This window comes from Hyaena hyaena, unplaced genomic scaffold (genome assembly GCF_003009895.1).
Source record: "Hyaena hyaena isolate Hyena2069 unplaced genomic scaffold, ASM300989v1 scaffold_139, whole genome shotgun sequence".
Lineage (NCBI taxonomy): Eukaryota > Metazoa > Chordata > Mammalia > Carnivora > Hyaenidae > Hyaena > Hyaena hyaena.
Genome location: NW_024080771.1, coordinates 2,973,298 through 2,987,975, shown reverse-complemented (window position 1 = coordinate 2,987,975; position 14,678 = coordinate 2,973,298). Strand labels below are relative to the sequence as shown.

The window sequence follows — 14,678 nt, the reverse complement described above, 5'->3', positions numbered from 1 at the left end:
AAGAGACTGCCAGTTGTTTTTTAAAGTGAGTATACCATTTTACATTTTCTTCAGCCATCATTCTAGTTGCTACACATCCTCTCTAATACATAATACAGTCTTCAGTTTCAGTTGTACAAATACATGCATACTGATACTTCATTGTGGTTTTAATTTACTCCAGTGACTAATGATATTGAGCATTGTTTATGTGTTTGGTAGCAAATGAGGCTTCATGAGGTGTTCAAATTTTTTGCCCACTTAAAAAATTAAGTAATAACTTTAAGTAATAATAAAAATAATAAAATGTAAATATGATAAATTTATTACTGAATTTTGAGAGGTCTTCATACATTCTAGATACAAGTTCTTTTTTTCAGTGAGAATTCTTTATGTTTTCATTGAATCATAAATGACATGAAATATCTATTAGTTTCAGGTGTACGTCATAGTGATTGAATATTTTATACATTATGAAATGATCCCCATTAAGCCTGGTTACCATCTGTTACCATACAAAGTTGCTACAATATCATTGACTACATTCCCTATGCTATACCTTATGTCCCTGTGACTTATTTATTTTATAACTAGAGTTTGTGCGTCTTAATCCCCTGCACGAATTTCACTCCTCTCCACATACAAGTTCTTTATCAAATACGTGGTTTGCAGATATTTTCTCCAAGCCTGTGACTTGTCCTTTTCAAAGAAGAGAAATTATTAATTTTGAAGAAGTCCAATTTATTATTTTTTATGGAATAGGATTTCAGTGTTGTATCTAAGGAATTGTCATCTAATCATGTCACAAAAATTTTCCCTATATTTTCTTCTGAAAATTTTATAGTTTAGGTATTACATTTAAGTCTGTGAACCATTTGAGTTAATTTTTGTAATTGTATGAGGTACGGAGTAAATTTTGTGGGTTTTTTTTTTTACATATGAATATTCAGTTGTTGAAGTACCAGTGGTTGAGAAGACTACCCTTTCTCCAATGAATTGCTTTTCTACCTTTGTCAGAAATTACCGTATATATGTATGGGTCTATTTCTGGATGTTGTTGTGTTTGTTGATCTCTTTGTCTATCTTTATGCCAGTGCTACACATACTGTCTTGATTATCATAGCTTTATAATAAATCTTGAAATCAGGTAGTCTGAATCTTTCAACTTTCTTCTTTTTTTCAAAGTTGTTTTGGTTAACTGTCCTTTGCATTTCCACATTAACTTTAGCATTAATTTATTAAGTATTATAAGAAAAAGTATGGTGGGATTTTGATTGTGACTGCAGTGAATTGATAGATCAGTTTGAAGAGACTTGACATTTTAAGATATTGAGTCTTCTGATCCATGAACATATGCCTGTCCATTTATTGAGATCTTGGTTAATTTCAGCAGTGTTTTGCGATTTTAGTGGGCTTTACATAAATTATACTGTATTCTCTGTGCTTGCTTTTCTTGTCTTAAATTTTTTTCCTGAAATTCACTCATTTTGAAGCATGCAGCTGTCCTTAATTCATTCACACTGCTCTATGCCACTCCACTGTGTTAACATGCCATAATTTATTATTTTATTGATGAATATTTAGGCTATTTTCAGATTTTTGCTATTTCAAGTAATGCAGCGATGGATATTCCTGTACATATGAGCTGGCACATACAGGAAACCGTTTTCTAAGGGTATATATAATTCTGTGAATAGGCTACTGGTTTTAGACATTGCCAGATTGTTTTCCAATTTATATTATCAGCAGTGTATAAGGATTTTTTTAAAGTTTATTTTGAGAGAAAGACCGAGGGAGCGAGTGGGGGAGGAGCAGAGAGAGAGAATCGCAAGTAGGTTTCATGCTATTATTACAGAGCCTGATGCAGGGCACAAATTCACAAACTGTGAGATCATGACATGAGCTGAAACCAAGAGTCAGATGCTTAACCAGCTGAGCCACACAGGTTCCCCTAAGGGTTTTGTTTTTTCTTTTTAAGTTTATTCATTGGCTTTTTTAGTAATCTCTACACCCAATGTGGGGCTAGAACTCAGGACCCCGAGAACAAGATTCACTCTTCCAGTTGAGCCAGTCAGGCACTCCAGCAGTGCATAAGTTTTTGTTACTCCCTGTCCTCATCAGTTTGGGCTGTCAGACTTCTTAATTTTTGCCAGATGGATGAGTGTGAAATAATCTGACTGGTTTTAATATGCATTTTCTGAGTTGTTGTTGTTGTTGTTGTTTGAGAGAGAGAGACAGGCAAGAGCGTATGTGTGTGCAAGAGCGGTGGTGGGGCAAAGGGAGAGGGAGAGAGAGAATCTCAAACAGGCTCCATGCCCAGCACAGAGCCCGACATGTGGCTCAATCTCATGACCCTGGAATCATGGCCTGAGCTGAAATCAAGAGTTGGATACTTAACCAACTGAATCACCTAGGCACCCCCATTTTCTGAGTCTTAATGAGAGTGATTATCCTTTCATAGTTTTTTCTTCTGTTAAATATCTATTTTGCCCATTTTTCTTTTATATTGTCTTAGTACTTTTTAGGAGTTTTAAAAAAATGTATATTGGATACTGGATACATCTTTTTTTTAGTTATATGTATTGCAGATATCTCTTTCCAGTTCATGGCTTGTCTTCTTACTTTCTTATTGGTGTTTTTGATGAACAGAAGTTGTGACACAGACTTAACCCAACTTATCAATAATGCCTTTGAGCCCTAAATCCCATAAAAGTCTTTGTTTCAGATCTGTTCTATAATTTACATTTATAAATCTTCATCAGTGACTCTCCAGTTACATTATCTTCCCCAGTCATGGTTTTGCAGAGGATGCGGGGAGAACCACTGTTTCTTAAAGGATCTGATAACAAGTGTTACAAGCGTATTTTGAAATTTTCTCAAATTATTTTTTAGGCTGGACCAGAGTATGGTCAAGGAATGAACCCCATTAGCCGCCTGGCTCAAATCCAACAGGCCAAAAAGGAGAAGGAGCCAGATTATGTTTTGCTTTCAGAAAGAGGAATGCCTCGACGTCGGGAATTTGTGATGCAGGTATTTCTAACTTCTATATTAGAAAAAAAATTTTGTAACTACTGAAAAAAATTAGAAACCCCCAGACTGGAATAGAGATAATGGGGGTAAGGCAAACTAGAAACTAATAACATTGCTTCCTTCCAGGCCCACCTACCACTTGCCTGAAACATTCAAGTGTCAAGGACATGTTCGAATAGACAGTCTGGGCTTTTGAAGGGACTGTGAGCTCACACAGGTTATTTACCACAGAGTGTATAATTCAGAATTCCTATCTGTAGCTTATGTTATACTTTGCAGTCAGGGGCTGTTAACTACTGGGGATAGGATACAGATGGAATTAGAAACATAATTTAGAAGATAGATGTAGTAGATGCAACAGGGTCAAGAGCATGAGCTTTCGGGTTATCAGGAAAATTAGGGGAAGAAAGCTAGCTGGTGAGGGCTGAGGGATGCAGAATTGCTGAGAGGCTTCAGATTGAGGTGCATGCCTAAAATGCCCCCCTTTTATTTATTTATTAAAAAATTGTTTTTAACGTTTATTTTTATTTTTGAGAGAGAGCATGAGCACTTGAGTGCAAGTGGGGGAGGGGCAGAGAAAGGAAGACAGGCTCTGAAGCAGACTCCATGCTGTGAATGCTGAGCTCAATGTGGGGCTCGAACTCATGAACGATGAGATCATGACCTGGACTGAAATCAGGAATTGATCGCTTAACTGACTGAGCCACCCAGGTACCCCTCTCCTTTGAAAATTTTATCCATTCATCTTCATTTGCCAACTCAAGCCCTAGTAGTGAAGAAACCTTTAATTCTTCTTATGTAGTTTTCAAGTATACCCAAAAGTGGATATATTTAATAGTTTCTACAAGCAATAATATAATGAAATAGGAATAGCATATGAGGAATATGCCCAGCATCCAAACACAACAATTAAGATTTTTGCCCCACTTACTTCTGCTATCAATTTTTCTTTCCTCCTTCCCTCCCTTTCTTCTTTTCTTGAAGTATTTCAAAGCTAATATCTTGCCACATATCATTTTAGCCTATGTACTTAGTGTATATCTCTAAAAAATATGGAAGTTTTTCTTTTATATTCTTACATTAGGCATGATTCATATTCATTAGAATCATCTAATACCCAGTCTATAGTGAAATTCTCCTTACTGTCCCCAAACTGTTTTTGTTATAATTGTCTTGTCAAAGCAACTTTCTCCAATTAGACCCATAGATCTCACTTTTAATTAATCCAGTTAAAACCAACAAGTGTCTGTTAAGTGCTGACCATGTGGCTGATATTTTGGCACTAATAACATAGTATCTCATAGTATCTCATATTGGTTAACTTTTCATGCATATCTAAATTTTACCTTCTTTCCCAATTTATAATCTCCATATTTCTTTATCTCAGAGTACCTAATATAGTATATGTATATAGTATTACCTTAAGAAACCTTTGGTGTATGATTGAGAGCTAGTATCTTGGGCTTTTGTTGGAGATGTAAACTTATGATGGGAACCTCAATATCCAAAGAGGGGGGAATGCTTCTTTGGTGTAAGCACATTACTGTCTAGATGTCATTAGGACCCAGAACAGTTTTATTCTAGTATTTTTACTTTGTAAAATATGGGCACCATTTTTCTTTTTATATGCTTAGCTTTAAAGAATTCTAGGAAGTATTTTTTGAACTCCAAAACCTGAGGAGGGGAAAATCACCTAAAATTTAGACCTGTGTTAGAAATAAAAACTGGCTTTGACTTTATTAAACAATTTTTTTTTTCCTGTGGAGCATATTGAGTACCCCTTTTGAAAAAGGAATTTAGAATGTTTTAGGCCAGCTTCCATTTTATGGGTATTCATAAACATTCTAGTCAAATGGGAACATTTGGCTGTGCGTTTAAATGTTTTCACACTGAATTCATACTGTTTTTCCCCCTTCTGGGAGCCCCAAAGGATTCATTATAGTATTGCAGCAAGTTTATCAAAGTACAGGCTTTTGTATAAACTACTTAAGCCATGTTATCATTTGTTATAATTGAATGTGGAAGTAAAATATCCAGAGATAATATGCTCATATTTATCTATCACTAAAACTTTTTAAAAAAGGTAAGTTTGTGTGTTTTAAAGTAGATGCAGTTACTTGTATTGATTACTAGACAGAATCTCTGATGACATAATTGGGGTGTTTATTTCTAGAGCATATTTCTTAGAGCTTTATATTTTTTTTAGAAAGAGGTGTTTTAAATTTTCAAAGAGAAAATAATGACAACCACACCAAATTGTATATCAGCACATTCTATTATTATATAGTGGATGCGTTAATTTTTCTACCTCTCATTAAGATCTTCAGGTTTTTAAAAAATACAAAGCAAATTTCGTAAGTTTTATTTGTATTTTTACCGTAATGTTAACTTATTTATTTTGAGAGAGAGAGCAGGGGAGGGGCAGAGAGAGAATACCCAAACAGGCTCTGCTCTGTCAGCATGGAGCCCAGTGTGGGGCTTGATCCTATGAACAGTGAGATCATGACTTGAACTGAAACCAAGAATTGGACACTTAACTGACTGCGCCACCCAGGGCCCCTATCTGTATTTTTTTTTTTTTAAGAGGGAAGGCACAAGTGAATGAGGGGCAGAGAGAGAGAGAGAGAGAGAGAAGGCAGCGGGCTCACCAGAAGTGGGGCTCATGTTAGTTTTACCTCAGGTGGGGTTTGAGCTCACCTAATGCAGGGCTCATGCTCCCCCTCAAGTGGGACTGGAGCTCCCCTGAAGCAGGGTTCAAACTCAGGAACCCATGAGATCACAACCTGAACCGAAGTCAGATGCTTAACTAACTGAGCCACCCAGATACCCCCATCAAATTTATTTGTGACTCATTGAAAGTGAATCAATTAAGTCTTTGGTAAATGCTATTTTAGAACTATTTTTTACGTTTTTTGAGGACTTATTTAAATGATTTATTTAAAGATAAAAACCAGGCAGTCTTAAAGTTATTGCATAGCAAAATAATTGAACTTCTTTGTAGATAAATTAACATTTTAATGTAAAAATAGTATTTGTAATAATTAAAAAATACTGTGAATTTTCAAGGAGGATGGCTTATGAAGTTTACTTACATACTTGCTTACTTACATACTTACTTGCTTCTATAATTATATATTTTTTTAATGTTCACTGTGTTTGTTAGCAGGGAATCAGAGTCCTTCAGCACAGTCCTGTTTTTTGATACTAGCAAATAACTCTGGGATGATTACCTGCAACCTTTTGAACCTTGCCACCATATCAACTTGTGTGAGGCAGGGGGTGGGAGAATGGGAAAGACCAATCCGGAAGTACCTGTTCTAGAAGTAAGTCTTGAAGGTGGCAGAATAGGTCAGATGGAAAGCTAGCAGATACAGGTTGAGTCATGAATGCTGAGTCAGGAATAGCCTTACCCAAGAACAGGAGACTAGAGTCAAAGAGCATCAGGCCTAGGTAGATAAATGAGATTTAGAGATGAAGCAGCAAAAGAATTGAATGAGAGCTAGTGAGGTGTATGTAGCATGTCAAAACAGCTGGAACATTTTTTTTGCTGCTGACTGATCTTGTTTTCATTTACTTTGGCAAGTCTTTTGACCCTCAGAGCAGTAGAGGAAGCTTCTGACGTAGCTGGCCTACTCTGTTAGCCAGCAAGCATTCCAGCAACAACACGGGCTGGTGAATCTGGAACTGACCAAACACTGGAAAAAATAACCGGTAGCAGAGGCCTGGCTTTAGCCAGGGACTCCAGCACCTTATAGCTAGAGCCTGCTACGCTCAGGTCAGATGCAGGCCAGCACAGCTGTGGGAGATAGCAAGTGTTCACTCAGCTCCAGGGACCTGCCATGGACAGTATTTGATCAGTGCTTCTGAGGGAAGTCCATAGACTGCTGATTTGTCATAATGTGCTGGCTTCTCGTTTCAGAAGAAGGAGCAATGAAATGTTTCAAAGACAGTGCACAGATTTGAACTGTAACATTTGTAAGAGTTGCTATAGAAATTGCATAATGAATACATTTTCAATGTTTCCTATAAACAAGAACTGTGTCATTTAGTTCATCTTGACTTTGTCATATAATTTGCACATTGTATTTAAGGGTTTTTTTTTTTTTTTTTTTAACCCTCTGTTAGAATTACTTGGTTCACTGAAGCTTAAACATAGTGATGGAAATGGTAACACAAATCAAACTTAAATAATGGTGGAAGAATAAATGGCAAGCAGTACCCAAGTGTGGATGCCAGATGGGAACTGATATGTTCTGAGACAAGTGAAATAGCCAGTTATGCTTTCACCCAAGAGCCAAAAAAGAAAACTATGGGTAGAAGTGTCATGTTTTATATCTGAAAGCTGGATTAGTTGCACAATTCATTGCTAGTTCACAGTGTAATGTAATTGTGAAATTTTATTAAAGTGGCATGCAACTATTTAATTTTTTTTAAAACAAAGCATAGTGACATCAAATTTTCATTTATAAGCTACCTGTTCAGTTTTCTTGCTCATTTTTCTACTAGCTTTAAAAAAATTGATTTTGGGGTGCCTTAGTGGCTCAGTTGGTTAAGCATCCAACTTCGGCTCAGGTCATGATCTCACGGATCATAAGTTTGATCCAAGTATATGTCTCTCTGCTGTCAGTGCAGGGCCTGCTTTGGATCCTGTCTCCTCTCTCTGTTCCTCTCCTACTCATGCTTGCTCACTCTCTCTCAAAAATGAACATTAAAAAATAAATAACTCTTTTAAAAATTGATTTATTGGAGTCTACTATATATTCTGGAATGTATGTCTTTTTCAGTATGTGGCCTTTCAAATACCTCTTTTTGTGTTGTGACTTTCTTTTTTTCCCCAATTTTAGTGATATTCTTTTGAGGAACAGAAGTAATTATTTTTTTAAGTTTATTTGTCTGTTTGGGCGGTGGGGGGTAGAGGTAGAGAGAGAATCCCAAGCAGGCTCTGTCAGTACAGACCTGAAGCTGGGCTTGATCTCATCACCATGCAATCATGACCTGAGCCAAAATCAAGAGTTGTGTGCTTAACCAAGTGAGCCACTCAGACACCCCCAGAAGTAACTAATTTTAATGCAGACAAGTTTATCTGTCTTTTCCCTTATGTTAACATTATAAGTGTAGACATCCAGAAGACTAATGCCCCCACCTTGTTTTCCCTCAAGAGGATCTTGAATGTTGTTAGCACTTTGCATTTCCATATAAATTTTGGAATCAGCTTGTCAAGTATTGTAAAAATCATGTGTGGGATTTTGATGATAATTCATTGAATTTATAGGTCAATTTAAAGAGAATTGATATCATGTTGAGTATTCAGTACATGAGTGGTATATCTCTACTAGGTTTACCTTAATTTTTTTCAGTGTTTATTATTTTCTATATAAAGTTTGTTTTAAAAAAATTTTTCTTAGTGTCTTTATTTTGAGAGACAGAGGCAGAGAGCGAGTGAGGGAGGGGCAGAGGGAGAGGGAGACACAGAATCTGAAGTAGGCCCCAGGTTCCGAGCCGTCAGCACAGAACCTGACCGGGGCTCGAACCCACGGACTGTGAGATCATGACCTGAGCCGAAGTTGGACACTTAACCCACTGAGCCACCTAGGCGCCCCTATATAAAGTTTTTAAATATCATAGGTATTTGACTTTCACTCAGTGTAAATGGTATCTTTTAATAATTTTCTACTAGATTGTTGATGGGATATAACAGTGCAGTTGGCTTAGGGCTCCTGGGGTGGCTCAGTTCATGATCTCACAGTTTGTGGGTTTGAGCCCGTGTCAGGCTCTACACTGACAGCTCAGAGCCTGGAGCCTGCTTCAGATTCTGTGTCTCCCTCTTTCTTTGTCCCTCCCCCTACTTGGGCTCTCTTGCTCTCTCAAAAATAAATAAATAAACATTAAAAAAAACTGCAGTTGGCTTTTGTATACTACAATATACATAGAAAACTTTACACTCTCATAAATTCTTATAATTTAGCTATAGATATTCTTGGATTTCCTATATAAATATATATCCAAATAATGACTGTTTTTATACTTCTAAATCTCTGGTTTCTTTCTTATCTTATTTCTCTAAGATTTGTTGTAAATTGTTAAATACTAGTAGAAATAGAGGGCATCATTGTCTTGTTTCTAATTTCAAAATTTCAAAAGTAAGTATAATGTTTGCTGGGGTTTGCTATAGGCTTTTTGCAAAGTACTCTATCATATTTAGGAAGTTCCCTGTTTTCCTTAGTTTGCTAGGAGTTTTTATTATGAATGTATGGTGAGTTTTATCACATGCTTTTGCTCCATTTATTAGGATGAACTTATGTTTTGTCTCCTCAACATGTTAATATAGCAGATTCCATTGATTTTGTTTGAGTTTCGAATGTTAAACCAGTCTTGCATTTCTGGAATAAACCTAACTTTGTCGTGATTTTTCTTTTTATTTTATTGCTTTGTTCAATATACTATTATACAGTTTAAACTTTAGCAGTTATATTTGGGAATGATATTGGTCTGTAAATTTCCTTCTTAAATTGTTCTTGTTGGGTGTTAGAGTCAAACTGATACCTCATTGAATAGGAGACTGACTTCTCTTTTTCTTTTCTTATGTGGAATTTGGTAAGGTTAGCCTTATTCTTTCTTAAATAAGAACATGCTGGAGAAGCTGTCAGGAATTTTCTTCATGGAAACATTTTTAAATATTGTTTGATTTTTTTTTTTTCTTATAGTAGTTATAGAACTATACAATTCTGGATTTATTCTGTGCCAGTTTTGGTAATTTGTATTTTTCAGGAATTTTTCTCCTTTCTCTAAATATTTGAAAGTTTTTAGCTAAAATACTCAATATCCCTTATTATTTTTTAATTCTACAGAAGCTATAGTAATCTCCCATTTTCATTCTTAATTAGTGCCTTCTCTTGCTTTTTCTTGATCAATCTTAACTTTGGTTTATCATTTTATTTAGTCTTTTCAGAGAACCAACTTTTGCCTTCTTTGAATTTCTTTCTTGTATTTTTTTCTTTTTCCTTAATTTCCCTCCTTATCTCTATTCCATTTTCTTTGGATTTGTTTTGCTCTCATAACTTTTTGAGCTGGATGTTTAGGTCATTACTTTCCTGCCTTTCTCTAAGCTTTTATGGCTATATATTTTCTTTTAGACCCTTCTTTAGCTATATCCTTCAGGTTTTGATAATTGTATTTCCATTATTATTTATTTAAAATATTTCCCAATTTTTATTGGGATTTCTTCTTTGCTCATAGATAATTCAGACTGCATTGTTTCATTTCCAAAGTTGTGCTTATCTTCTTTCTTGTTTGCTGCTTTGATCATTTATGGAGACCAGTGTATAAGTCAAATCCCACTGTAGTATATTTTTTATTTCTCCTTGTAATGCTATACTTTTTGCTTTCTTTAGTTTTTAAAAATTATTTGTTTTTTTCCTTTTTCCTTTCCAATATACTTTTTACATTTACATTAGCTCTTGGCACATGCATCATAGAAAATGTCTATGTGGATAGGAGATGGCTCATGTATATTTAAATACACGTATATACATATATATATGTGTGTGTATATATATATATATATATATGTATGTATGCATCAGTTATTTGCAAATGGTAATTGTGGAATAGTTCTTATGACAAAAAGCTACTGTTTGACCAGTTATGATTTATTATACACTGTAGTTTACATACATTTTCTTGTTTAATTTTCAGAACAATACAGTGACATAGATGTATTACCCTTCTTTTACTGATGAGAAAACTGAGGCTTAGAAATATTGAGTAATTGAATCAGTTCATACAGTTAAGAAGTAGTAGAATTGAATTTCACGCCCAGTTCTGACCTAGAAATCTTTTGTTCTTAACCACAATATCGTATTAACCTTTGTACATTAATTTTTCTCAGGAACTATTTAACATAAACCTTTGTAAAGTTGGGATGCAATGTAAACGTTGTTTTGAATGGCACCACCATGAATTTTAGTCTTTTAGTATATTAATTTAAATTAATAATGCTAAATGGATTCTTAACCAACATAAACTCTGTTATAATGTGAATTTTATTTTTCTGCTTATATAAATATTTTTGTTTAAAAAATTAAATAACATGGAACTATGTAAGGAAGTAAAAATCATTTAAGATTCTGTCACCCTGGAATAAATCCCCATTGCCTTTTTGAGGACCACATTGTCATACTTTTTTCTACATGTATTTTCACTTGAATATATCATTGTATGTAATTGAGGTAGTATCTTAATTGCTGTTTTTATTTTGGGCTGAACTTTATATTTGTGAATGCTAGAGAGCATAACACGTTGCTTTTTGGTGGTAAGGAGTTCCCGTTTACCAAAGCAATTACCATCTATTTCTTACTTTAATCTTACCAGGTCAAAGTAGGCAATGAAGTTGCTACTGGAACAGGACCTAACAAAAAGATAGCAAAAAAAAATGCTGCAGAAGCAATGCTGTTACAGCTTGGTTATAAAGCATCCACTAGTCTTCAAGATCAACTTGACAAGGTGAGAGCTAAGTTTACATTTGCACATACCTGCCCTGTGAGAATATCAAAGTGATGAGCAAATCGTATGTTTTCTAATGCTAATTACTGTGTTATCTAGTGGTAAGGTAAAAGTCAAAGTTTTTTTTCCTCAAGGCAGTACTCTGTATCGTTAAAGATAAATTCTTCAAGTACAAAGTAACATCTGTTTACAGGGTGTTTCATACGAATATTAAGATTAAATATTAACCATAATCTTATAATTGGCTTATACTAAAAATTGTATATATTTTTTTGTATCATTGTATATTTTATATAATACCAACTGAATAATTTTTAGCTTATTGACTAGTGGCTTTTGCCATATAGCCACAGTTTTAATTTGTGCTTTTTAAAGAACACAGACTGTTAGCCTTCATTTCTGGAATACAGCTGCAAATACTGGAAATAAAGATCCTGAGTTGTCCCTTTAGGGCAGGAACTCTACTGGACAGGCGCTCTATAAACTAATTTTTCTATTTACTTTAAATTTAAAGGTAAACTCAGGGGGTGTTTATTTTCTGCCAAGACTTATGTTCATGGTCCCCTATTTCTTCTGCAGCAGTTAATGACATCATTAACACGTGCCTTGTTGCAAGAGAAGCAGTGAACCCCAAATTCAGGACTTGGCAGATGATTTGACAGGAACTGGCTTAATTTCATTTTGTATTGTCATTTTATCTGTGTACATGTAGAAATTATTTTTATTAATATTTTAATAAATGAAAACTCATAAAACTAGCTTAATAATTATTTCTATCAAAAACAGTATGCTTTTTTCCATGCCATTTTCTCATGTAAGGACTCTGTTTTTAGAGATGTTTTCAGTTTCTACAGGAGTACATTTCTGAAATTCAGAGTGAAAACAAAATCATCTATTAAAAAACATTTAGATATACTTTTCTTTTTAAGACAGCTGTGAATACGTAGGCAATTATTTTGAGTGATTAAGAATTATTTGTCTGTGTGGTATCACTAGAGATTTCAATTCTGTTTTTATAACCTGGCTAGTCAATGCTTTTTCTTCTTTTAAAAGTATTTGTAACATGAAACCCAACATGTGTTCAAGATTCCGTAGTTCTTATATTATGTATATGTTGTTTTAACTTAACACATTTATATTGACTTAAAACTAGTGAGTGATTTATAAAAATACATCAAAATAAATCTCATTGACATGTATTCGTGTGCATTACTTGTGAGAATAAAACAAAAGTCAGCATTAATTTTATTAATTTGAGAAACATTTTTATATACCTACTGTATTATTGGTCAGAAACATCCCAACAGGGGGTGTGTGTGTGTGTGTGTGTGTGTGTGCGCGCATATGTGTATGTATGTGTGTTTGTGCATATACATATTCATACATCACTCACAGAGATTTATTTTAAGGAATTGGCCCATGCAATTGTAGAGGCTTGGCCACAGTCTGAGGGAGAGGTCAGCTGGCTAGCGAATCAGGAGTTAAGTTTGAATCCAGAGGCATTCTGCTGGAGATTTCCCTCTTGCTTCAGGGGAGGTCCACTTTTTCTTCTAGTTAGTTCTTCAATTGATTAGGCCCACCCACATTATAGAGAGAAATCTACTCTACTGAAAGTTCAGTGATTTAAATGTAAACCTCTTCCAAAAACATCCTTACAGAGCACCCAGAATAATGTTTGGTCAAATATCTAGGCACCAAAGTCCAGACAAGTTGACACATAAAATTTCCCATTGCACTCAGTTAAAAGCAAAACTGAAACCTGGTCCCTACACTCAAGAAACCAACCCTGTCAGTGTTAACAGGGAGGAGCTTTACTCATATAACAAAAATTATAGTATTCTCAAACCTTACAGAACAAGAAAATGAATCTGGAAAGTCAGGAATAGCTGAGACCATAGTTTTTATGTGAGTTAAAGAGCTTGAGGAATTATTAAGATTCGAATATGAAAGTGACATGATATGGTATGCATTCTTCAGAAGACAGTTGTGTAAGTAATGGAGTGAACGTATTTGAGCAGGGTAAGACTGAAGGCAGAGGAGCCAGTTAGGAAGCTAGCAGAGCTGTTCAGGTAAAAGATGCTCAGGGTCCGGACTCAGGCAGTGGTGGTAGAAAAGAGAGGATGAAGATACCAGAGGTATTTCTGAAGTGTAAGTGATATGTTTTTAGTAGCAGATAATATGCATGGGGGATACCAGAATCAGAGAAGGAAAGGAAACCTGTAAAAGGGAGGAGACAGTGACTTTAAGAAGTAGGTGGCGGGCGTATGCTGCAGGGAGATCAGATAAGGAAAGGACTGAATACACTGATTTGTCAGTAAAAAGATCTGCAGTGAATGTGGCAGAAGCAGTTTCAAAACCTGCAAAAACAGTTTTTTAAAAGTTTTTTTTTTTTTTTAAATAAACAAGATATGTACATGGCTAAAAGAATTCATATAGCACGAAAGAATAAGTAGTCTTACTTTACCCTGAGACCCTTGGCTCTTAATCTTTCTTTTGAATACATCTCCCACAATGAGTTAATATTTGTACAGCATTTAGGATACTCAATCACTGTCTGAAACTAAAACACTGTCTGAAATACAGTGAAAGCTATATAAGAATTTGATAAATAGAAATAAATATCCTTATAGAGATATTCTATGTGTATATACTAATATATTCTCACTTTATTAAAAAATTCAGATTTATTGAGGTGCAGTTCAATGAATTTTGACATGTGTGTGTTTACATGTATGTACACATTCACTGGCTACCACCATAATTAAGATTTATAATATTTCTGTTACCCCAAAAAAGTTCCCATTTGTAATCTCTTCTCCTCTCCTTAGCCCTGGCAAGCACTGATCTAATTTCTGTCTCTATAATTTTGCATTTACTGAATGCCATATAAATTGGATCATACATTAGGAAGCCTTTTGTGTCTGGCTTCATAGTTCTGAGATTCATCCATGTTGTTTGCATTTATCATTAGTTTGTTCTTTTTTATTGTTATTCTTTTATTCTTTACCAACATTTGGGCTCTTTCCAGTTTGAGGCTCATGTATATAAGTGTTTATAAGCGTGTATTTGTCTAGTATATTCTTCATTTACATATTTGTATAATAAGAACATGTTACAATTTTGTTCAGAAACTGTGAAGATGTTTTCCAGAAAGGCTGTCCCATTTT

At 34.8% G+C, this 14,678-nt stretch overlaps 1 protein-coding gene across 5 annotated transcripts in view; it reads left to right on the top strand.

Annotated features, from left to right (window-relative positions):
• The window catches only part of STAU2 (staufen double-stranded RNA binding protein 2), a 298,759-nt gene that overhangs the window by 126,550 nt on the left and 157,531 nt on the right, over positions 1-14,678 (top strand). For all 5 annotated transcript variants that reach the window (XM_039238380.1, XM_039238379.1, XM_039238381.1 and 2 more), the window contains 2 exons: positions 2,872-3,009; positions 11,380-11,511. In XM_039238380.1, coding sequence (XP_039094311.1) covers positions 2,872-3,009; positions 11,380-11,511 — 270 coding nt within the window. The remainder of the gene's footprint in view (positions 1-2,871; positions 3,010-11,379; positions 11,512-14,678) is intronic.